Source organism: Phyllopteryx taeniolatus, chromosome 15 (genome assembly GCF_024500385.1).
Source record: "Phyllopteryx taeniolatus isolate TA_2022b chromosome 15, UOR_Ptae_1.2, whole genome shotgun sequence".
NCBI classification, from domain to species: Eukaryota; Metazoa; Chordata; class Actinopteri; order Syngnathiformes; family Syngnathidae; genus Phyllopteryx; species Phyllopteryx taeniolatus.
In genome coordinates, this window is record NC_084516.1 from 4,946,000 (window position 1) to 4,970,506 (window position 24,507).

Sequence of the window (24,507 nt, forward strand, 5' to 3'; positions counted from 1 at the left end):
TTCTTAGTGTAGCGTGGCGGCGTGTTTGATTGGACATACCACAACATGCTATCAACATGTCATCAAAAAAAACGCTTGAACCTTTAAACACTTTGTGTGTGTGTGTGTCTGTCTGTCTGTGTCTGTGTTTGCGTGCGGTAGCATGAGATTGAATGTTATTTTATATCCATTTGCCTACGCCAGCATGGGTTAGCGAGAGTTAACATGTTATTTCTTTCCGTTAGACGTTTCTCTGCTTAGTTTGGCCTCATTGACTTTTTGACTTCGTGTTCTTCTTGTCTTCTATTTTAAGGGAATTGTGTGGGACAATCACACAGATGATATTTGTATCTTCAAACTTCTCTGGTTTGTGTATAAAAAAAAAAGCTAATAGAAAAATGAACGTCCTGTCCTCAGCGAGACTAAAGCAGACGTAAGCTCTTTTTGCTATCAGGCGTGCTAAGCTTATTGCTGCTATCACAGCAGGGCAGCAGATAACATGGTTGCCTCTTTTTTTTATTAACGTCACAGAGCAGCCATAACGCCGCCGTAACGTTCCGGGTGGCTTCCAGCCGGATAAACGCCTTATTTTCTTTTTTTTTTAATAGTGGCGACACAACAGGATTTCAAGCGCTAGTTTGTGTCTTTAAGTCGCGGCTCGTCGGAAAATAAATGTCCGGACCAGAAAAAACATGGCTAACAGAGGTTAGTGGCACCTAAAAGCAGCGGTGAAAAAGTAACCAAGTTATTGTCAGTGCACCCAAAACTTGATACAAATGCTAGCAGCTAGCCGTGTAGGTAAAAAAGTAATCACAAATATTGTCATCCCAAAGGTGATGGTAATGATAACAAATAGCTATGTATGGCGAAAAAGTAATTGAAAACATTGTCATTCGACTCCAAACGTGATGCTAATGTTATATGAAGTGTAAAAAATGAAGACATTAACATGGTCTTTGGGCCCTAAACTTGCTGCTAATGCTAACAGATAGCACAGTGCAATAAAAAAAATGCACACCAACATTGTCTTTGGAACATAAATTTGATGCTAATGCTAACAGCTAGCCCTTTACTGTACAAATGTCCACATCAACATGGTCTTTGGGCCCCAAACCTTATGTAGACGTCAACTTTATTTGCATAGCCCTCAATCGCAAAAGTCTCAAAGGGGTTCCCAGGCTTCAAGTTGACAAAGATGGGCGACATCCCCTGATCTAAATCCCCCAACTGGGCAAAAACTCAAAACCCCATTTGGGGAGAAAAAAAAGACCTTGAGAAGGGACCACAGATGGAGGGGTTTCCCTTCATCAAGGATGACCTGGCTGCAATGGATGCAGAGTGGGCAACATTTATCACATAATATGGTATTGTACAATGTTAGCTGAAACCGAATGAAAGCCCATTTATCGAGATTCGATGAAGCGTCGCAGGTAGATGCGTTCGGGAAAATGATTCTTCCTCGGGACCAGGCCCGGGCGGTCGATGCAGAATCCTCCATAGCATCACCTCAGTGGCCCACCTCAGATCTTGTCCCGGTCGGTTGTACTGCCCTAACTTGATGTTAATGCTAACAGATAGCCCGGTGCAGTAAAAAGGTACACAGCAACATTGTCTTTGGACATCAAAGTTGATGTTGATGCTATCAGCTAGACCTTTATGGTAAAAAAAAAAAAAAAAAAGTAATCAAAAACTTGTCATTGGGCCACAAATATGATGCTCATGCTAACATCTACCCCTGTATGGTAAAAATATAGACATCAATATGGTCTTCGGAAATCTAAATGTGATGCTTATGCTAACAGCTTGCCCTGTATAGTGAAAATATAATTAAAATCCTTGTCTGTGGATCCTAAGCATGAAGCCAATTCTTACATCTAGCTCTCTAGTGGCGGTGTGACGTCAAATGCTAAAAGCTGTGGTCAAGGAGGGTGGGGGAGCGGGCGTAACCTTTCCAACCTCACGTCATGAAAAAGAGAAGAGAAGCTTCCCAAATGTGCACACAAGCCTTTTCCTGCTACTGCTGCTGCTGGGATTTACTTGACTTTATAGATTATTTACTAGCACTCTCCTCTTTGTCACACGCATCGATGAACCAACACGCTGATGACAACAATGCATCAGTGCAGCGCTAACACGCTGCCACGCTACTACTTGCTACTAGGCTATGCTCACACACATCCATCCATTGATCCAGTTATTCTCTGAACTGCTTATCCTCACCTCAAATTAATACGCATTAGCACATGCTAACACATGTTAGCACATGCTATCACATTCTGGCACAAGCAAATTAATATGTACTAAGACCTAGCATACTGGCACACATTATCACATGCTAATACATATTAGCACATGTAACACATGCTACCACATGCAAATGCCGGGACATACTAACACGTTAGAAAAATCTGATATTAATTAGCACATTGCTAACACATTTTAGCATATATTAACACTCACTAACACATTTTAACGCATGCTGGCAAAGGCAAATTAATACAGTTAACACATTATCACACATTCTCACAGGCTTCCACATGATAACACTCTCTAGCACATATCACATGCTGGCAGAGACACATTAATATATGGTAGCACCTTGTCATAATTAATAGCACATGTTAACACATATTAGCACATGCTATCACATGCTAACACACTCTTGTGCATGCAAATTACTAAATATTAGCACATGCTGGCACAGGCAAATAAAGACATATAAGACATTCTAGTATATGCTGACACACATTAGCTCATGCGAAGACATATTAGTACATAGAACACTCGCTAACACGTTGTCACAGGCAAACAATACATTTCACATGAGCACTTTCTCATAAATATTAGCACATGCTAACATTGTGGCTGTGAGCAGCGTATATGATGACACAATTGCAGTTTGAGTCGATGCTCTTGCGGAAAAATCTGACATTTCCAAACTGAAAATTATTAGAAGTGAGAAAGGTAACAGCACGTCCGTCCTGAAAAAGACGAACTTTTTGTCCTACGATTATGTTTGAGTACTCTGAGAACGATTGCGGATATTAAATTCCGTTTAAAGCCAGCTTTTTTATTGCCACACTACTCGCTGATCTAACCTGTAAATGTTCTTGCCGGAAAAGTCAGACAATTCTGCAGTGATGAATATTGAATGAAAAAAGTAATGAGACCCCCCGCCCTCAAAAGACACACGCTTTGTCCCTTGGTTGCGCTTGAGTCCTCTGAGCATAATTGCCAATATTAGTTGCCGATATTACCTGTCGTTTAAAAAGTGAGCCTTTTTATCGTCACACAAACTGCCGCTCTGTTCCCGTGGTTACATTCTCTCTGCAGCAAAAGCTGTTGACCTTCGTCTCCGTGGCAACGCTCAACATAATGTGCTCGTGCTCCTTTCTTCTTTGTATTGTAGCAACCCAAGACTTTTCAACAGGAGGTAGAAACCCGCTGTGGCCATAATTGTGCAGGTCGAATAATAATCGAGTAGAGCACGTTCAGCGGCACGGAGCTTGATCACACTGCCAGGCAGGAAAAAAATCAGCGAAGACAAACGTAGCAGATGAACTCAGCGGAGCGAGTGACGCGGCCCACTGGCGGGTGCACTAAATGCATGATGGAAGACTCGTCAAAGAGTGCGCAGGCAAAAACATGAAAACAGCGTTCGTGATGAGGTGATTCCTGATGTATTGATTTCCCGATGTTCCGTTATTTTCCGGCTTTCAACCGGGGTTGCTTGGAAAGAGCAAAGCAATCACAGAGTTTGTTTGCTGCTGTGCTAATCCCTCAGCGACTGGATGCCAAACACACAAACACACACACGCCGTGCTCAAACACATACCGACACACGTCGGCGTACAAACACACGGCTTTCCCAGTGGGACGGAGTTTTTAATCCTCAAATAGAGCGGCGTGAATCATGGAGCGCTCCCCGCGGATGAAAAGCTCCTGACGTTGAAGTCAATTTACAGCAGCGCTCAAGCGCGGAGACCAGTGTCAACGAAGCGTCCTTCATCAGGGCTCGAGCACGGGACTGAGAAAGTGCCAAAGAAATCGCCATTTGAGGGCTTTCTTAAACTCGAAAAGTGGGGCAAATTTACATTTGATTGAGGATGTGTGTATAACGTCCAAATATTGGCCAGGTGGTGCTCTCTGGAACTCGAAGCGTCAGTCCCTGAAGACAGTTGTACATAGCAACAGGAAATTGAATACACGTCTATCCCTGGTAGACCCACAAAACAGTCTCAAAAAGTCATCCCTGAAAAGACACAGGAAGTCTGCCATTTTGGTTAGAAGCTTCCTTTTTAGCCTCATTTCCAGGGGTCCTTGAAAGACAAACTCCGACAGATTTTTGTCCAATCACTGCCAGATATAATACATGTATACTACACAAATGTGCGACACAAAATTTGCGTTTTTGTCACTGCGCGTAGGAGCAGCATGGGGGCGAAATCAGATAAATCGCTATAATACACGAAACTGGAATAAGTCAACTAAACAAACTCAAAACCTTACGCTGAGGCACATGAAATTTGGTAGACGTCTATCGTGAGAAGACGCGCAAAAAAGTCTCAAGAAGCGATGCCTGAAAAGACACAGAAAGGCTCCCATTGATATTTGAATTATACATTTTAGGATTATTTCAAACATTCCATATCTTGTTTACAAACTTTTTGTCTGATTGCGACCAAATTTAAGGCACATATACTGTACAGATAGGAGATGCTAAATTCCCAAGGATTTGAGTTTTGGTTCGCATGTGGGCAGAGCATGGCAGAGAAGTTTGATAACTCCACATTAAAGCTGAAACTCTGTATTTTTCAGGTGGAATGGCTGAAAAACGATGAGCTTTTGAGCGCCGGCAGTGGCGACACCAAAGGCGATCACCATCTGGTCATCTCTCAGGCGCACCTCTCCGATTCAGGAAACTACACCTGTGTCGCTAGCAACATCGTGGCCAAGCGGCGCAGCGCCACGGCTGCTGTCGCCGTGTACGGTAAGTTAATAAAGCCCTCACTCAACTATACTTTTTTTTTTTTTTTTAAGATTTGTTTCTAGGTAATTTGTGTTTTATTGCTTTTCTGTGTGATTTAGTCGACGGAGACAGTCCGCGGAGCCACCAGAGGAATTAATTTGCAAAGGCCCATCAATCACACATTTCCATAATGTTCATGACGGCCTGACGACTCGTTCGTCCCGTCTGATGAAAGCCAATGAGCTGCCGTGTCGCTTTGGTGGCCGCAAATCACGGAGAAACGTGACAGTTGCCGCTGTTGATCACCATCGTTGTCTTCCCAATGAACTCTGGGGACACAGAGACGGGATTTAGTGCTAATATCAATTTTTTTATACCTCTTTCTGTATGTACATTCACTGAACATCTACACACTAGAGTAGAAGTAAACAAATATTTCATTAATCATTCCGTATCGTTTAGTTTGGTCTGGATTGACTACCCTGTATAGGTTTTAGAACACGTTATTTAATGTCTCTATACCTCTAATGTAGCATATTTGCATCATATTTAATGTCTATACACCTGTAATGCATGCATGTTATGATAATGGACCATATTTACTTCATATTTAATGTATGAGCTTCTAATGTAATCAAATGTGTTCCTTGTCTTGTAGTGAATGGCGGCTGGTCGTCATGGAGCGACTGGTCGGCGTGCAACGTACGCTGCGGCCGCGGCGTCCACAAGCGCTCCCGCACGTGCACCAACCCGGCGCCGCTCAACGGCGGCTCCTTCTGCGACGGCGCGTCGGTGCAGAAGAGCGCCTGCATGGCGCCGTGCCCGGGTAAGCAGACCGTGACGTGACGTCGACACCGATGCGGCGTTGGTTTAGCATAACCACGCCTGTTGCCGCACTTGTGATCCGGCCAGTGGATGGCGGCTGGGGCGCGTGGACCGAGTGGTCGGCGTGCGGTGGCGACTGTGAGAGGAGACGGAGCCGCGAGTGCACGGCGCCCCAGCCCAAGCACGGCGGGCGGCTGTGTGATGGTGTGGCGCTGGCTACCGACAACTGCACCGGAGACCTCTGCACGCAAAGTGAGAGTTACTACTGTATGTATAAAGAAGTGTATAAGAATAGTCAGCAGTGTTGTACTGTATGTAGCAAAAACTATACATCAAAATAAACACTCTATCAATAGTAGGTATTTGAGAATGAAAAAGACAGCAGTAATACAACAACTACATATGAATAAGTACTTACCATATGTACAACAGTGAATGTGAACAGAAGCGGCAATGGTCAACAAAGTTGTATGACGCAAACAAACCAGCGTGACAACTATACATGAATAAATTATATCTACTCAAAAGTGAATGTGAAAATGTGAACAGAAAGCAGAGGCAATCGTCAGCAGCTTTGTATAGGACCATTACACATAGATCAAGATGCAAACGGTTGATGTTTCTGGGTTTTCAGATGGAAAATTGCTGCGTGATGCCAAGCCACAAGGTGAGTCTATATATTTTTATGGTTTATTTCTTTATACTTGTAGTTCCTGATACTAACTTTTCAGGGCCTAAAGAAGACCATTTAGGGGGGTAATATTTTTAAGATGTCCAGGAACCTTATACTTTTAGTTCTTGGTACTTGTAGTTCCTGGAATTAATTTATTGGGGACAAAAGAAGACCATGAGAAATTAGTTCTCAGAAATCCAACTATTAAAGATCCCTGGAACTAGGTAGAAATGTAGCTTAAACTGGCATTTTGTGGGTCCAGGAACCTTTGGGGTGGGGTTAAAACTTCTTGGAACTGTAGCTGGAGATGCGGCTCAATAGCGTGTTTTGGCCAGAATCAGTAACTTTTAGAGGATCCTTGTGTACTTGTGTAGGAAATGGGTTAATTTGTTTGTAGTTTCAGGAAGTAAAAGCCCCAAGAACAAAAAAGTTGCAGTGAGTTTAGGTGTAAATGTGGCTTGAGAGTCTTTGTTGTGACTTCTCCTCGGCTTTGTTAGTTTGTCCCAAACTTTCCGAGCCCTCAATTAACCTGCCAGTGGAAACAATTTTAATGAGCTTTCTGTATTTTTTTCCCCATTTTGCGCTCCGTCCTGCTGAGAGGATTTCTCCCAATGTCCCGCTTTGGATCTTGTTATCTTCGCATAACAAAGCCAGCAGCCCGTCACAAGTGCACGGTGCTCGGTCCTTGGTCCTCATTTCTGCTTGGGACAAGATAGAGTTTTGTCATTGCACATTCACACAATAATAACTCAATACACACAAAGTAGGTTTGTAGGTGCTTGCTGGATTCTTCATTACCACCCAAACAAGGAAGCTCCTCCTCAAAGACCTTGTCATTCCCTTACTCAAACTAGCGACCCGTTTCTCATAATAGTTATGTTTGTTACTGGTGGAAGGTACTTGTTAGTGAAACTTCCTGTCGTCATTTTGAGGTGTGATAGAAAACGGAGTCGGCAGCGTCGGCGGTGGCGGCGGCAGCGACGTGGCGCTGTACTCGGGCCTGGCGGCCGGCGCTGCGACGGTGGCGCTGCTGATCGTTGGCGTCACCGTGTACCGACGCAGCCGCAGCGACTACGGCGTGGACGTCATCGAGTCGTCCGCCCTCGCCGGAGGTTTCCAGTCCTTCAACTTCAAGACGTCGCGGCAAGGTGACACCGACACCACATGCATACGTATATACATATTATATATATATGATAAAAAGCGTACTAGTACATTGACCTGAAGGATACAGAATCATTGCTTTCCGCAGGCAACTCTCTGCTGATCCACTCGTCGCTGCAGCCCGACCTGAGCGTGTCTCGCACGTACACCAGTCCCATGTGTTTCCACGACGCCATGGACAAGGAGCTCCTGGACCCCCTGCCCGATCTCAAGATCAAAGGCGAGACCCTCTCTAATCAGCGCTCCAATTAGATTTTTTATCAGAATGTTTGTCAGCAAAAGGCGGAGTGAGAAAACAAAACAAGACATGACAAGTCATTTTCACACGTCGTGTGTGTGTTTGTGTGTGCGCGTGCGCGTAGGGATCACAGAGGGTCCCGACTTCCACCCTCAGACGTTCCCGAGGGGCCTGTCCCCAGATTACCGGGCCGTCGTCGTGGGCGCCACGCTGAGCCGAGGAGAGAGGAACCTGTTTGGCCCTGTCAGGCCGCGACACAAAGCCACGGCCGTGTTGGGCCACGCCGGGGGACGCCTGGTGGTGCCGAACACAGGTGCACACTTCTTGCACTCCTTCTTTGCTCTTCCTGCTTTGCTCCTTTTCTTCTTATTTCCTCCTTTTTGTCCGCGTCTCCTACTTATTTTACTCCTTTCCTCCTTTTATTCTTCTGCCATTCTTTTCTCCTTATTTCTTTCTTCTTTCCTTCTTTTCGTACTTCTTTCCTCATTTCCTCTTCCTTTTCCTTTCTTTCTTACTTTTTGTCATTCTTTTCTTCTTGACTCGTTCCTTTATCTTTCCTTTTTGCCTCCCTCCTTCCTAGCTCCTTTCTCCTTCGCTCCTTCTTCCACACACGGAAGCTTAGCGAGCGAGGCGGGCGGGCGGGCCGACGCATTTGGGCAATGTTTGACCTCGCCGTTATTGGCCCGCAACAAGAATGCGAAAATGTCATCCATCCAGCAAGAACGTTCATTTCTCATTCACGCCACAGCTGAAGGCCGACAGCTTTGGCCTTCTTGCAAATGCGTCAGTCAGGCTCCTCCAACCCCAAAAAGCACATAAACACCATTAACGGCAGGAATATACAGTACACTGTGAAAAGAAGTCATTAGGAACGTAATAATTATATTTTTGTAGAATTTGGAAAAATGAAAGCAAATCGAGGGGGAAAATACAGCATTCCACTTCACGACTTTGATATACTATTTATGGCAAAGTGATACTGGCAACTAGTGGCCTGGCATGCACACTACACTGAATTACACTATCACAGTAGCTACTGGCTTTGACCAGGAGTTCTCATATAAAGTATACATGCATTGTTAGCTTCCTTCATGATGCTCTACAGTAGCTCGGTTGTGCTAATAATGTTGACGTGTGCAGGCGTAAGTCTGCTGGTGCCCGTCGGGGGGATCGCTCATGACACCACATGGGAGACCACCGTTATCGTCAACCAGGAGGACAGCAGGTGAGCGAGCCTGAAGCACGTTGTTGACGCCGTCGCACAGCACACGTGTGGCATGACCGCACCGTGACGACTGTTAACTCATGTTAGTTAGTTAGTGAAGCACTCGGTCAGTTAGTGGTTTAAATCAGTTGGTGGTGGTTTAGTTGGTTAGGTAGCCACTGAGTTGTGAGTGAGTAGTTGGTCGGATGGTTAGTTCTTAAGTTATCAGTTAGCAAGTTGATTTGTCCATTAATCAGTCAGTCAGTCTGTTGGTAGGTCTGTTATTTAGTTGGTTGTTTGCTTAGTTAGTTAGTTAGTTAGTCAGTCGGTTCGTTTGTTGAGTTGTTTGTTTGTTTGTATGTGATTAGTTTGTCAGATGGTCGTTTTCCATAGTTTGTGGTTGATCGATCAGTTAGTTATAGGTCATACATGCAGACCAAGTGTCATCTCCGGGCGGTTTGAAGGTTATAGTTGACCCAGAGATGACTGTAAGCGCCTTTGGCTGCAGCCGCCGCTGAGCCTCGGCTTTCCGCTCATCTGTGCTTCTCCTGCACCGCTCTGCGCTGTGCAGCGGTGCGATAAGGCACATCCAGTTTGCCGCTTAAGGAAGCTGCCGGAGTCGCAGCACTGAACTGTCACTCAATCGCTATCAGCCCATAGGTGGGGAAGGTCCGGCAGGATGGAGAAATGGGATTTCCTTTCTTTTCCTCCCGCCGGAATGAGACTTCCTCGCTCACTTTCATGTGTTCGAGAGCCTCCTATAGTTTAGTTACGAGTCGCAGACACCCGTTGTCATGTGACACACTCCTACCGACTGGAAATGATTTCTTCCAAGTGGCAGGGAACCACTGATGATATTCCAACACCTTTATTGGTCAACATTGTTTATAGTCACTGTCTCAGAAAAACAACTGTCACGTAAGAAGCTTCACAAAACACAGACAAAAAAAATTGCTGGATGTGAAAAGTGAAGACTGGGTCACTTTGGTAGATCAGTTAGCTAGTAGCCAGTCAGTTCATTAGTTAGTTGGGTAGTTAGTCACTTAGTTAATTTTTTAGGGTTGGTTGGTTGGTCAGTAGTCAGCTAGTTAGGTAGGTAGGTATTTAGTTGATTGGTTGGTAGGTGGTCAGTTAGTTTGTTGGTAAGAACTAGTTTGCTAACTTAAAAACAAAGCCAAAAATGAACATTTGCCGTGAACAGTTTATTCTTGGCGGATGTCTGCTCTCTAGCGAGTCAAATTGTGTCGCAAAATGAAAGTAAAAGGCAAGAGTCAAATGTTAAACTAATGTTGCGATTTTACGCTTTTAGCTCAACACTGGGCGAAGGATCAGAGATCTTCCTGAGTCCCGCCGTCACGTACGGTCCGCCGGGGCTGGAGCTGTCCTGCCCCGTGGTCCTGTCCATGCCGCACTGCGCCGAGGCGGCCGCCGACCACTGGATCACACGACTGAAGAGGCAGACGCAGGACCGCAAGTGGGAGGTCAGTCCTCCAAAACCCTCCCTTTCGACACCCTCTATCTCAAAACAGTCTATGCTGACGTCCTCCATCTCGTTGCCCTTCCATTTCAACGTTGTCATTTTCAAGCTGCAACTTATCAAGCTCTTTTTTACAGCATCAATTTGTTCATAAATGAATCAAAAAAAGATGGAAGTGGAGTTCAACATCCTAGTTTTCCTTCTACAATGTTGCGCTCTCTACAATTGACTCGTTGATTAGAGCATTTAAGATCTTTATTTTGTTCAGCGGAATATGTGAAATATATATTTAAAAAATTAGAGTTTAGTTTGTTTATTTAAGACAGGATATTTAAATGTCATTTGTTTTCATTATTTTGTCCGTCACCACTGCTGTGCTATAAAGAAGATTTCATGTGTTGACTTGGTTTGAACCACTGCTCCGCTAGACTTATACACATATGAGTAGGTATTATGTTGGGATATTTGTATTTATATAACAAAAATTAAGACAATTTGGATGAGCTGTCTTTTTTTCCTCTTAATGCATTGCCGAGGTATCGGATCTGGACTCGGTATTGTCAGGTACTCAAAATCAAGTGATTCCAGTGCCCAAAAATATATATATATATATATATATAATTGAAGAACTCTGACTGCTGTGAGATAACAAGAAAGACGTCTGATGTAACCGTAAATTTCTCTGAATTAGCGTTCTGAACGCGACCATTAAAGCTCCGTCGGAAAGTCAACTCCCCTGTTTCACCCTTTATTCGTCGACTTTAAGACGCCTCGGGGACTAAAATATGTACATTACTCATTAGCTACATGCTAGAAATGACTCATAAAGCTTTTTTTTCCCGTGGATTTTTTTTTTTTTTACTTTGTGAAAAACTTGGACAAGTGTTTTGACATAGAAGGCACCTCTGTATTACCACCTGCGAGGTCATAAATAACAAGCAATGAAGGACCATTATGCCTCCACTGCTTTCGAGACGTAGCAATACAACCTGAAACGTTTTAATTTATGCGCAGCTCATCTTTTTCCCTATATCAGTGATGTTCATCCAATTCCGTTTTCATTTCTCGCGCCCCGTAGGAGGTAATTGAAGTTACTGTCCTAAGAGTCAGACTGGCGACAGTTTGACACGTGGTGCAAACCGCATGTGGGCTCACCCGCGACGTGGCTTGTCTCGCTTTCTCTGGCAGGAAGTAATGTGCGTGCAGGAGGAGTGCACTTCCTGCTACTGCCTGCTGGAGGCGCAGCGCTGCCACGTGCTGCTGGAGCGGCCCGGTCGCTACGCCCTTGTGGGCGAGCCGCTACGACCGCACGCCGCCAAGCGCCTGCGACTGGCCGCCTTTGGAAGCCCGGACACCGCCGACCCAATGGGCTTCATCCTCAGGGTCTACTGCGTGGATGACACGCCGCACGCTTTCCAAGTAACCTTTATGACCTCGCGGATTGGTTCTAGACTGTTATTTCTATTGTACACGGCACCATCCCAAGGAGCGATTGCCCATGCCAGTGCATGACTGAGCTTGTTTTTTGTTTTTTAATCACAACTCACAGGCGAGTGTAGAAATCACATTAATCATACGACACATAATTGTTGGACCAAACATGCCGTGGAGTTTTTATTTGACTCTGTGGATGCGACTAGGGTATTTCTATTAGGCAAGGTAGCGGTTGTTATGAATAACTGACGAAAAAGCGATCGCCCGTGCATGACTGAGCAGATTTTATTTTATACTGAGTGGATTATTTCTTGTCATTCTGTTACATTTCTATTGTGCAATTGCTGATTATCATGGATAACTGGCAACAGGATCAATTGCATTAATCACATGGCATGTAGTTGGACTTAATTTTTTACTTTTTAGATTAGCTCTAATTGCTGTGTTTATTTCTATTGTGCAATGTGGCTCTCATCATTAACTGGTCAGGGGAGCATTCAAATTAATCACATGACGCATTCATTGTATGTACGCATTTGCCCCTTTTTTATTTTTCTTTTTTTTTTTTTTTTACTCTTGTGGATTATTTGGAATTGTTGCGTTCATGTCTATTGTGACGTTCACACTTCCTGTTCCTGCGGCGCCCTCAGGAGGTGACGGCAGTCGAGCGCGCCCAAGGCGGGCGCCTGCTGGAGGAGCCCAAAGTGTTGTCATTCCGTGGGAACGCGCTCAGCCTGCAAGTCAACATCCAGGATGTCATGCAGATGTTGTGGAACATCAAGCCTTTCACCACCTGCCAGGTGAACTCGTCGCGCTATTGACTATTTGATTTACTTTGTGGATTATTTCTAGTCGTTCTGTTTATTTCTATTGTGACAGGCGGAAGCTGTTTGAATGTCTGACACTCTCTTATTATTCTCGTCCTCCCTTGGTAAAATCCACTTTTCATTTTCCTCCTTCTCTCCCCCTTGTTTGTCCTCCTCCTTCTCCCTCATCCTTCTCCTCTTCCCCCCTCCTCACTCTTCCCTTTCTCTTCTTTGTTCTTCTCCCAATACTTGTCTCATTTCTTCTTATCCTCCTGCTTTTATCTCCCCTTCTACTTCTTGTCCTCTTTTCATTCTCCTCCCTTTTGTCCTTCTCCCTCTATCATCTTCTCCTTCTACCCTTGTCTTTTCTGACATCCTCTTCTCCTCCTCTTCGTCCTCCTGCTTCTTCTACTTCTGTTCCTTCTCTTCCTCCTTTCTTCTTGACTCCCTCTTTCTCATATTTCATCTTCTTTATCCTGCCTCTCACATCTCTCCTTCTCCTCATTCTTCTCCTTCTCCCACTGTCTTCATTTCCTTCGCTTTCTTCTCTGACATCCTCTTCCTGTCCTCCACTGCTTCCTTCCCCTTCTCCTCTTTTTCCTACTTCTTCTCCTTCTTGTCCTTCTCCTCCTCCTATCTTTTTGTTTTCTCTGACATCCTCTTCTCTTCCTCCACCACTTCCTCCTTTTCCCTCGACCCTCTTCCTCTGCAGGAGTTCTCCTTCTGTCAGGTGTGGTGGGGCAAACAGCGCCCCCTGCAGTGTGCCTTCTCCCTGGAGCGTATCAGCACCTCCTCCTCCTCTTCATCCTCATCTCATCTCTCGTGTAAGATCAGTGTGCGTCAGGTTCAAGGTGAAGAGCAAATCCTGCAGGTCTACACGACAGTGCAGCCCGAGGTGAGACAGTAAAACAATTGTAAATTTGTGAATATGGATTAGGATTGAGCTTGGAATTTTAGCCCGTGGTATTCAAATTTAAAAGGTGATGGTTTAGGACCTTGGATTCCAGCGGTTTATTTTTGAGCACGGGCTTAGTAATATAGCCTAGCTTTTTAACCCGTGATGTTCCAGGTTACCAATTGTGTTTGTGATCACTGGGTTAGGAATTAGCGTAGCTTTTTAACCCAGGAGGTTTCAAGTAGCCTAACCAATTGTATGTTTGTGATCACCGGGTTAGTATTTAGCTTCAAATTCTATCCCACGATGTTCCAAGTAAAACATTTCATGTTTGTGATCACTGGCTTAGCGTTTAGCTTCAAATTTTAGCCTGTAATGTTCTAAGTAAGGAATTGTATGTTTATCACTAGGTTAGCATTTAGGTGCAAAATTTTAGCCCGTGACGTTCTAAGTAAAGAATTGTATGTTTCTCGCTGGGTTAGCATTTAGCTGCAACTCTTAGCCCATGATGTTCCATGTAAACAATTGTATGTTTGTGATCATTGGGTTAACATTTCGTCCATGATGTTCCAAGTAACTGTAGAGTAGACTCAATGTGATTTGGCCTCTTTAATCCGGTATGTTCGCAAGCTACTTCCACATTTGGCAAACCGAGTAAAAGCACTTCCTCCTCACTCAGGTGAAAGAGGACAGTTTCAAAGCACCCATAGGAACTTTAAACGTCTGCAATATTTTTTTTAAAACACAATTTGTCACCACAGCGCCACCAAAAGTGTTTAGGCTTCATTCGTGTTAACATGTATCATATTGTATTTGTATGAATAAAGGATATACATGTATTTAACTTTTGTCTGAAGATACCAGCCATAAAGAAAACAAAATTTGAGCAAGTTCAGCATCAAACAATCATGTCACCAATCCTAATTATGCTCGTTAGCATAGCATACACAGCAAGTCAGCTATTCCGTGTTCCGCGCTGGTCATGTGGTGTTGCGCCTATAGCGGAATGCTTATAATTGCATTGGTTTTTTTCCCCTCCCCTCTGGAGAACCCAAAGCTAGCGGTCCCGTTCTCCTCTGAGTCCGACTGTTGCGTCACCTCCCAGGCAGGATCGCGGGCCTTCAAGATCCCGCTCTCCATCCGCCAGAGGATCAGCGCCACCTTTGACGGCAGCAACGCCAAGGGCAAGGACTGGCGCCTCTTAGCCCAGAAGCTGGACGTGGACAGGTGAGAAATTTCCCGTTTAAATCCTTAACGGCCCCACAAGGGGCGGGAAAAGCTCAATTTCAAAATGCTTATTTAGAATGTGGGTTGCAGGCGGCATGGTTGGGACTAATCTGCCATCAGCCGCCAAAGCCTCCAGTCGCACCCACACTGCTGATTTCATTATAGATGCGGAGGCGTGCAGGAGAGCTGGCGGGACGGCGTTCCGGTTGGCATCGCAGATTCTGATCGGGAAGGTCTCAGAATATCGGGAACCTCGACCCGCTTGCTCTTTTAGCAGCACAAACGTTTAATGTTTCCCGATGACCTCGGAAGAAGGAAATCTGGGAAAAGGAGTGACAGAAGCGCAGCGAGACAGAAGAACAGTCTGTGGTCTCTCGGGCTTCTTAAGCTGATTTATGCAATTATTCCTGCAAATATTTACAGACGGTCACTGGAAGGGATGAGGACGAACACTCGGAGGCGGAAAAAAACAAAAAAATAAATTCCCATATCCAACTGTGGTTAAACAATGCCTCCTAGTGGACCTGACATAAACAGCACTATCACTATACAGTATATGCATACCGCTGATCATTTTCAGCGTCACAGGTGAGCTGGAGTTTATCCCATCTGACTGGGCGAAAGGCAGACTACACCTTGGACTGGTCGGCAGTAAGTCTCAGGGTACATATAGACACAGACGACCATTCACACTCAGGCAACTGTACCACTTTACCATCAGTAACATATCTGGATTTGGATCTGTTTTTTACTCACATACATCCGACCATTTTTTATATCGCTTCCTTTGGGTTACGTGCGGGTGTTCACACTAAGGGCCAGTTTAGAGTGACCTTTGTGGTGTACTTACGCTCCCCTGGAAGCAGGACACGGCCGTCCTGGATTCTCGAATCAGGTCTCTGAAGGGCGACACTGGGACTGGTATGTTGGAGGACTGCTGGGATTGGGGCGGGATCCTCACGGGGTATGCTAATCGCAGATTCCATTTCCCGAGCTCAGGGTGTCACTCTTTGTGCTGCGGCCAGCCCCGGTGGTCCCTTGGTTTCTGTATCCTGGGGTCTTCCCTCAACCTCAGGGGTGTGGGGAACCTTTTAGGTGATGACAGTTGTTTTCTCTCCCCCCACCCCCAGGAACTTGGCCTACTTCGCCCGCCACGAAAGTCCGGCATCAGTGATCCTGAGCCTGTGGGAGGCTCAGCAGCAGGACTCGGCCGACCTGGACTCCCTGGCCAGTGCCCTAGAGGAGATCGGCCGGGTGCAGTCGCCCCCCGGGAGTGCAGGCAATGACATGCGTGGTTCCCTAAACTCGGCAAGGACTGCAGATTGAAATCCCAGACAACTGCATGAATGCTGAGGAGCGAACACTAGCAGGGACTTCCTGGAATAATACGGAAGCTCCTTTGAGACGGTAACAAACGTCAAGGTGAGGTTTGTGTTGTCGGGAGGGACGGACAACAAGCGTCCATCTTGGAGAGATGACTTCCTGTTCCTCTTCCCGTGGGCGTGCAAAACATTTAGTGTGACGTCATGTTGTCATTTTTTGCTTTTGCGTCGTGTCTTTAATTGTGCGAAAAGTGGAGGTAATAACAAACGCAAAACAGTGGAGACTTGATGCTAAACGTGCTAAAAAAAACTAATTAAAAAAAAAAAGGTAGCATGAGGAAGATTTTTTTCCCGCTGAAAGGTATTTTACCTTGGACCACAACCTGCTCCACTTGCTCCCAACAGAATAAAGTGGCTTTATGTCCAAATGTGTGTCGGTCTCCCTTCTCACCGTCCGTAATACTGTGTCAAAAGGCATTTGTAATCTGGATACAATCTGGTGTGGACATAGCGGGTTTTGAGCACAAAACATCAAAGGTGAGTGTATCAATTTTGGTATTTGCCAAATAGTCCACACAAGCTCAATGACACTAGCAAGAGGCGAGTTTAGTAGTTACATACAGCATGAGGTACTAAACTAGGAATATACTACTCAGGTTTGAGAGCAAGCTAATGTTACCTGATCTAACAATAAGCGAGTTGAGTAGCTACCTGGTGCGAACCAATTTGACTAAAAGATGCTAAAACTTTGAAGAAACTACTATAGTAAAGTTAGCAGATTCTGACTGTTAATCTGTACTGTTTAAACATTTAGTTTAGAAGCAAGATAGATTAACATTGGTTACAAGATGCTAACATGAAGCTAGTTTAATATCAAGCTAGCTATGAGACGACACAAAGCAAGAGTCCAGTTAGTAGCTACCAGATGTGAACTATGTAAGCTATTAGCTGCTAAATGTGGCGGCAAAACTACTGTAAGCCTCCTCAAGTTTGGCAACAAGCCAATTAAAATAGTAAGTAGCAAGTTTAGAAGCTAGCTGATGCTAACCATGTTGTCTTAAAGATGCTAAACAAGGAAGATACTACACTTGCCCTGGTTAGCAGATGCTAAGCTAACAACAAGCGAGCCACGTTGGTCATAGACTAGGAAATAACGAGCTAACCAATGTAAATGAAAAGTAAACATTGGTTACTGTATTTGTTGATTGAACTTTTGTATTGGATCTCAGTGGATGGTGTCCCTAATGAAGTGACCAATGAGAGCGTGCATTGTCAAAGCGACGCCAACAGAGGGCGCTGCGGGCTTTTCGTGAGAAGTTCGTGTCGTGTGCGCATGCCCACACATAGTTTCCATGACATGACCCCACACACACGCGCGCGCGCGCGCACAAAAACCTCTGTCCTATAAGTAGTAGGGCATGCTGGGTAAATATTAATCAGCTTTATTAGCTTCATTGAACAAAGCATGACCGTGCCGGATGTCCCTAGAGCCCCCCTCCAATAAATGAGCCTCCGTCCCACTTGGATAGCTGCCCCCCTTCAGTATTCCGGCTGGGACAAACAGGAAGTTGTGTGTGTTTGTGCGTGTGTGTGTGTGTGTGTGTTGTTGTGGGGGGGAGGGGGGGCGGCGCTAAATACAAGTCATGTGCAGCTCATGAGAACTAGAAGCTTCACAAAAAAAGAAAGTGGCAAACTTGTTTTTCTTTGGGACAACTGGCCCCGACTCTTGTTGCCAGGGCGACACTCCCGTTCCCAGGCTAACGCGTGGAGCTAGTGTGCTAATTGAGTTTAATCCATCGGCTTTGAAACAAGGGGTAGGGTTTCAAATTTGGGTTTCAGCAAGGGTTGAGGGTTTTAAAATTAGGTTTAGACATTCAAACAAAATGTAGTTTCAAATTGGGGTTAGGGTTTCATATTAGGAACTCAAATCAGGATTAGGGTTTCAGTCAAAATTTAGGGTTCTGTATTAGGATTTCAAACAAGGGTCAGCATTTCTAAACAAGCATTATGGTTTAAAATTGAGGTCAGCGTTTCAAATTAGGGTGTCAAAAATTAGGATTTCAAGACGATTATGGGTACAAATTAGGTCAGGGTTTCAAGTTTTGGTTTCAAGCCATGGATAGGTATTTAAACAAATGTTAGGGTTTCATATTAGAGCTTTAGTTTGGGTTGGGCATGTCAAATCAAGATTTCAGATTATGCTTTCAAACCAGGGTTAGGGTTTCAAACCTGGGTAAGGGTTTTTAACAGGGGTTTGGGTTTTAAGATGTGGTATTTTGAATTACAGTTTCAAGCCTGGGTTTGGGTTTCAAGTTAGTGATTCAAACAAGTGTCAGAGTTTCAAGCCTGTGTTAGTGTTTCAAAGTAGGGTTTCAAGTCAGGGTTAGGTTTTTAAAATTGGCTCCCAAGCCTGTATAAATTAGGGTTTTCAGGTTAGGCTTTCAAAGTAGGGTTTCATTTGATAGGATGGAATGTTTCACTTGTGTGTCAATTGATCAACACGCACCAAAACATTCCTCAATTTGTGTGTGTGTGTTTTGTGTGGTTGTGGTATGCTTTGGATTAGCAAGCGGCTGGCGTGCTCGTCAGTCTTCTGCCGTCTGGAATCAGACAGAAAATATCAGCAGTCGTCTGAATTCTTCTAAGACCAAAGTGCTTGGGTTTCTCCTGCCGCCATCCAAGTACTTTTAGTCGTCTGCTCCCGCTCGCAATTATCAGCATCAGCATAATGTTTCGGCCCAAGTGGGGTTTTAAATTATGTTTCAAAGGAGAGTTGGAGTTTCGATTTAGCCATTTAAAGTAGGGTTTCAATCCTAGGTTAGGGTTTAAAACAAAGGTAAGGGCTTCAAGCAAGGGCTAGGGTTTTTAATTTGGGATTCAAATTTGAGTTTCAAACAACGATTAGGATTTCAAACAAACGTTTGGGTGAAATGTTAAGGTCCTCAAGACAGGTTAAGAGTTTGGAATTGGGGTTTAAAGCCTGGGATAGGTTTTCAAATTAGGTTTCAAACAAGGGCTAGGGTTTCAAATTGGGGTTTTAAACAAGGGTTAGCGTTTCAATGTAGGGTTTTAAACAAGGAATAGGGTTTCAAACAAAAGTTTTGGTTTCATGTTAACATCTCAAACCAGAGAAAGCGTTTCAAATCAGAATCAGAGGGCCAAGTTTAGGGTTTAACGTTAAGAAATCAAGCAAGGATACGAGTTTCACATTTGGGTTTCAAGGCCTGGGTTAGGGTTTCAAACAAAAGTTGAGGTTCAAATTATAGTCTAAACCAGTGTAAGAGTTTTAAATTAGAATTTCAAACAAGGTTTCCAGGTAGGGTTACAAATTAGAGTTACAAATTAGCCAGGGTTTCAAATTAGGGTTTTAAACAAAGGTTAGGGTTTCAAAGTAGGGTTTCAAACAAGGGCCAGGGTTTCAAACAAAAGTTGAGGTTCAAATTATAGTCTAAACCAGTGTAAGAGTTTTAAATTAGAATTTCAAACAAGGTTTCCAGGTAGGGTTACAAATTAGAGTTACAAATTAGCCAGGGTTTCAAATTAGGGTTTTAAACAAAGGTTAGGGTTTCAAAGTAGGGTTTCAAACAAGGGCTAGGGTTTCACAGTAAGGTTTCAAGCCAGGGTTTGAGTTTCAAATTAGGGTTTCAAACATGAGTTTGGGTTTCAAATTAGGGTTTCAAACATGAGTTAGGGTTTCAAATGAGGGTGTCAAACCACCATTACGGTTTGACAGATTCCAAAAAAGGGGTAATGGTTCAATTAGAGTTAAGAGTTTTAAAATAGGGTTTCAACCACATGTTAGGGTTCAAACAAGGATTGCGTTAGGGTGCGTGCCTAATCCTCACCTCCCCCTCCTCTTCTTGCTCTTCATTCTCATCTTCCTCCTTCATCCATGCCAGGTCATGTGACTCATCAAACCGATGACATCAGATGGTCTCAGACAAAGGCCGCATTCCTGTGCAGCGTGTTAATCCGCTGTGTTAACGTTCAACCAGACTCAACAAGCTAAGCGGGCGCGGACGGGCCCCTTTGCCACCTCTGCCGGTTCCAGCCGCCGGCCGGGATGCGATGAGCTGCTGAGTCCGCAAGAAGACTTTCCAGAAGCTTCTGCCAGCAGTCTCGCTGGCTTCCAAACCCCCCAAAATCCTCCGTAAATCCTACCAAGGCCTCAATGGGTTCCGTGACGCAAAGACAAGATGACGCTAACCATGTTGGCTACACGATTCTAAACTTGGAAGAAACTACTAGTTTTATTAGTCAAGTTAGGAGATCCTAATTTAGCAAGAAGCTCGTTTAGTCACTACCTGACACTAAACAAGTTGGCTACAAGATGCTAAACTTGGAAGATACCATTCATATTTGGTAGTAAAGTAAGCAGATCCTAAATTTTAAAGAGGCTACTTTAGTCGCTACCTGATGCTAACAACATTGGCTAAATTGCTGACCTAGGAAGAAACTTCTCAAGTTTAGTGGCAGAATAAAGTTAGCAGATCTGTGAAATTAGTAACAGGCTGTTTGGTAGCTATCTTATGCTAACCATGTTGGCTCCAGGATTCTGAGCTTGAAAGAAAATACACAAGTACCAAAGTTGACAGATCCTAATTAGCAAGTGGCTAGCTTAGTAGCTATCTAACTCTACCCACGTTAGCTGCAAGATGCTAAACTTGGAAGAAACTACTCAAACTGAGTAGCAAGCTAATGATCCACCCTGGTTAGCAGTGCCAAAGCAAGCAAAAATCTAGTTAAGTAGCAAACCACTTGTAGCAAGCTAATGATTAACACTGATTGTAAGATACTAAACTACCAAGAGGCTAATTTAGTTGTTACCTGACACTAACCACGGTGGCTAAAAATGCTTAACTCGGAAGGAAACTACTTAAATTTAGTGTCAAAAGTAACCAGCGTGTTAACATGTAAAGTTAAGTGAACTAGCAATTATTGTTTTATGTTAGCAAACGTTAGCATTTAGTCACTTGTTTGGCTAACTCAAGTTTTTTTTTATGGACAGACGACAACATACGTCAACATAAAACTATATGCTAATATGTTTCCTATTTGGTTTTTAACCTAGCTAAGTGAACAAGCAGTTTGTGGTTTGTGGTTGCTAGCAACTTTAGCATCTAGTTTGACTGACTTTACGTCGGAAAAAAAAAAAAGGTTTTCTTTGCGTTTTTACGAACCAAAGTTGCCGTACATGTCAATGGAATGTTGCCAACTAGTGGTCGGTGTGCACATGGTGCTGTTTTTTTTATTTATTATTATTTTCTTTTTCACTCCCTTTTACAAGGTCAGAAAAAAAAAGTGTTGGCCCTCTGTTGTACTTTAGTCAAGATAAGACAAATATGTCAAGGCTGCCGTCCCTTGCTTTGTTACCTCGTGCCAGCATTGCTGGATGACATAAGCGACAAAACCAGTTACCTTGTATCAACATTGCGGCATTATTTTTTAACACCTGCGAACATGAAGTTTGTTCAAATTTTTTTTTAATATTTTTTTTTGCTTCCTTTCACCTCGGACCTTCCTAAACAGAGCCAGCAAAAACAATACTCGGCGGACGTCACACAGGAAGGTTTCTCTTCCTTTTATTTTTGTTGGCCTTTTCCGCCGCTGGTCAGCAGGTCATGCCGTGTATCACCGTATACACGCACACACACACACACACACAGACAGCTGCTACCAAGTAACACACAGACACGTACATAAACACACATTTACATACTCACGCATAACAGAAACACACAAAAAGATAACACGTATGCACATACACTTATCTAACTCGCACACACAAACGCACCCTCTTACACGCTCACACATAACATACGCACTCACTCACTCAAGCAGAAACCATACACACATCAACAAACACACATTTACACAAAATTTCCTCGACAGATTTTCACACATAAAACACACTCATACCCATACACGTCATATACACACACACCCACACATGGGTGGTTAACCCGAGGTCAGTGGTATACAGTACATGTGCAGTTGCTGCTGGTGAATAATTGCACCTTTTCTCCGTGAAGTGTCGTGGAGTGGCCGATGACAGAGCTCAGGATGACCTCGCCAATAACTCCGCAGCGCACTTCCTGTTTTCCAGCACGTCGTCGGAGCTCGACCTCCTGAAGGAGAACACAGGATGTGCTCCCAAGACACACACATATGCGCACGTACACACAAGCTTTCCTCGACATTTTTTCACTGCACGGCTTCATCTCCTAACTTAGCGTTAGCCACCCCGCTGGTGTCTCTAGTAGGACGGCTTTCCGCCATTCCCTTCCCCGCCTCACTGGGTTCAGGGTGAAAGGCACAGGCTGATACATTTCTGACCTCCAGTTGTGCCAGTTTTGAAAGCGCTTGCCCCCTTCCACACTACCTGTCAAAGCTGACTTTTCGCCGTGCCGCTGTTCTGTGTGAAAGGCGCCAACACGGGATGAGTGGTGGAAGTCGACCCGTGGAAGTATTATTCGTGGCAGGGCAGCCAATGTGTGAAAGGGAGTAGCGGAAATTCGAGAGAAGACTTTCACACTGCGACCATTAAAGCTGACTTTCTTCCTGTTATTTTCCCCCCATCGCAAGTTTAGTGGCAAAAGTGTGTAAACCTGAGTGTTAGCATGTGCAGCGAAGTGAACTAGTCATCACTGTTTTATGTTTGCAAACGTTAGTATTAAGTCACCTGTTTGGTTAACTCAAGTTATGTTTTTTTATGGACAGACGACAACATACAATAACATAAAGCTATACATATACTTCCTGTTAGGTTATTTTTTCTTTTTAACCAGCTAAGTGAAGTAGCAGTCATTGTTCTGTGTTTGCTAGCAACGTTAGCATTCAGTCACCTGTTTGGCTAATTCAAGTAAAATTTTATTATGGACAGACAACAGAAGTCAATATACAGCTCCATGCTAACATGCTTCCTGTTATTTTTTTTAACCAAAATAAGTGAACTAGTAGTACATTCTTTGGGTTTGCAAGCAACCTTAGCATTCAGTCACCTGTTTGGCTAATTCAAGTAAGTTATTTTATTTATTTATTGTTTAATGGACAGACAACAGAAGTAAACATACATAGTAAACATAGTTTTTTACTAAGCCAAGTGAACTAATAGTACGCTCTTTGGGTTTGCAAGCAACGTTAGCATTCAATCTCCTGTTTGACTAACTACGTAATGAAAATGTGAACACAAAGAAAAATGGTTTTCTTGGCCGATGGAGACTAGTCAAAATGACTTTCTTTACGACATGATGTTGCTAACTAGGGGCCCGGCATGCACGTGACAATGTTTTTGCCACTCATTTATTCAAGTTCAAAGAAAAAGTGTTGGCTGCTCTGTGTTAAAGGTACTGAAAGGGGTGGGGGATCGAAGTCGACCTGTGGATTTCCCCACTTTGGAGGTACAGTGTTGTCAGCGGGGGGACGGTGGATGTCTGAAATGGAACAGCGTATAGGTGGGACCGGGGTGTGAAGTTTAACACCCAATACTCAATTCTCCCACTCTGTTGTGCTGAGAGCAATTATCTCTGTTGTCTACTTCTTCATGTGATTGCAGGAGGCTGTGTTGCTGCTTGAAAGCACACACACACACACACACAGTCACACACATGGCAATGTCGAAAGCCTGCGGGAAAAGTGATACCTTCCACGCCGAACAGGGACACAACATGACCGCTGTACTAAAGAAGTGTGCATCAAAAGCTGACTTTGTCCCCTTTGTAGTGTTGCGCTCGCGATCACGAGCTATCAAAGTGGAAATCATGAGGTTTCATCTTCTCTCACGACTGCGACAGTGCACTGAAAGTGGCTGCTAATTGCTCCATTTTCCTTCCTTCACACCACCCTGGGACGCTGCGTTTATTTGCGTTTGTAAATGACCCTCGCATTCCGCGCTTTAATTGCATTTGTCCACATTTCCTGCGAACACACACGTAATTAAAACGCATATAGATGTGTGGATACAAAAAGTCTACACACCCAGTTTTGTGATACGAAAAAATTAGACCAAGATAAATCCAAAATATTTTCCACCGTTAATGTGGCCTATAATCTGAACAATTCAATTGGAAAAAATATATATTTTCCACAGGGGAAATAAAAAGAAACAATTGAGTGGTTGCATGATTGTGCACACCCTCTTCATATTAACCAATCACATTCAAACTCAAGTTAAATGGGAGTCAGCAGACAGCTGCCACCAATTGAAGTGCATTTGCATCATCCCAAATAAATTTTGGATGTTTCTAGTAGGCTTTTCCTGACAGTATTTTCCTTCTAGCAGAAGCCTGAAAATG

General features: G+C 44.0%; 1 protein-coding gene and 1 long non-coding RNA gene across 9 annotated transcripts in view; one reads left to right on the forward strand and one right to left on the reverse strand.

Moving 5' to 3' along the window:
• LOC133490283 (netrin receptor UNC5D-like) overlaps positions 1-20,657 on the forward strand; it is a 119,354-nt gene extending 98,697 nt beyond the window's left edge. For 2 of the 8 annotated variants that reach the window (XR_009792148.1, XR_009792147.1), the window contains 15 exons: positions 4,798-4,969; positions 5,607-5,774; positions 5,861-6,025; positions 6,408-6,440; positions 7,379-7,594; positions 7,681-7,830; positions 7,973-8,161; positions 8,989-9,073; positions 10,362-10,533; positions 11,718-11,948; positions 12,614-12,763; positions 13,482-13,664; positions 14,713-14,891; positions 16,022-16,750; positions 20,113-20,580. Coding sequence is in view for 3 of the 8 variants with exons in the window: in XM_061800173.1 (XP_061656157.1) it covers positions 4,798-4,969; positions 5,607-5,774; positions 5,861-6,025; positions 6,408-6,440; positions 7,379-7,594; positions 7,681-7,830; positions 7,973-8,161; positions 8,989-9,073; positions 10,362-10,533; positions 11,718-11,948; positions 12,614-12,763; positions 13,482-13,664; positions 14,713-14,891; positions 16,022-16,217 (2,289 nt within the window). In the remaining 5 variants the exon portion in view is untranslated. Of the gene's footprint in view, positions 1-4,797; positions 4,970-5,606; positions 5,775-5,860; positions 6,026-6,407; positions 6,441-7,378; positions 7,595-7,680; positions 7,831-7,972; positions 8,162-8,988; positions 9,074-10,361; positions 10,534-11,717; positions 11,949-12,613; positions 12,764-13,481; positions 13,665-14,712; positions 14,892-15,056; positions 15,097-16,021; positions 16,751-20,112 lie in introns of those variants that run through there. The other 6 variants (XM_061800173.1, XM_061800172.1, XR_009792149.1 and 3 more) reach the window with 5 other exon arrangements.
• LOC133490284 (uncharacterized) lies at positions 1,643-16,025 on the reverse strand. Its single transcript, XR_009792152.1, has 3 exons — positions 15,742-16,025; positions 5,655-7,144; positions 1,643-5,277 (listed from the first exon to the last, which is right to left on the reverse strand). It is a non-coding gene; the product is annotated as an uncharacterized LOC133490284 (long non-coding RNA).
• Positions 20,658-24,507: the final 3,850 nt, after the last annotated feature.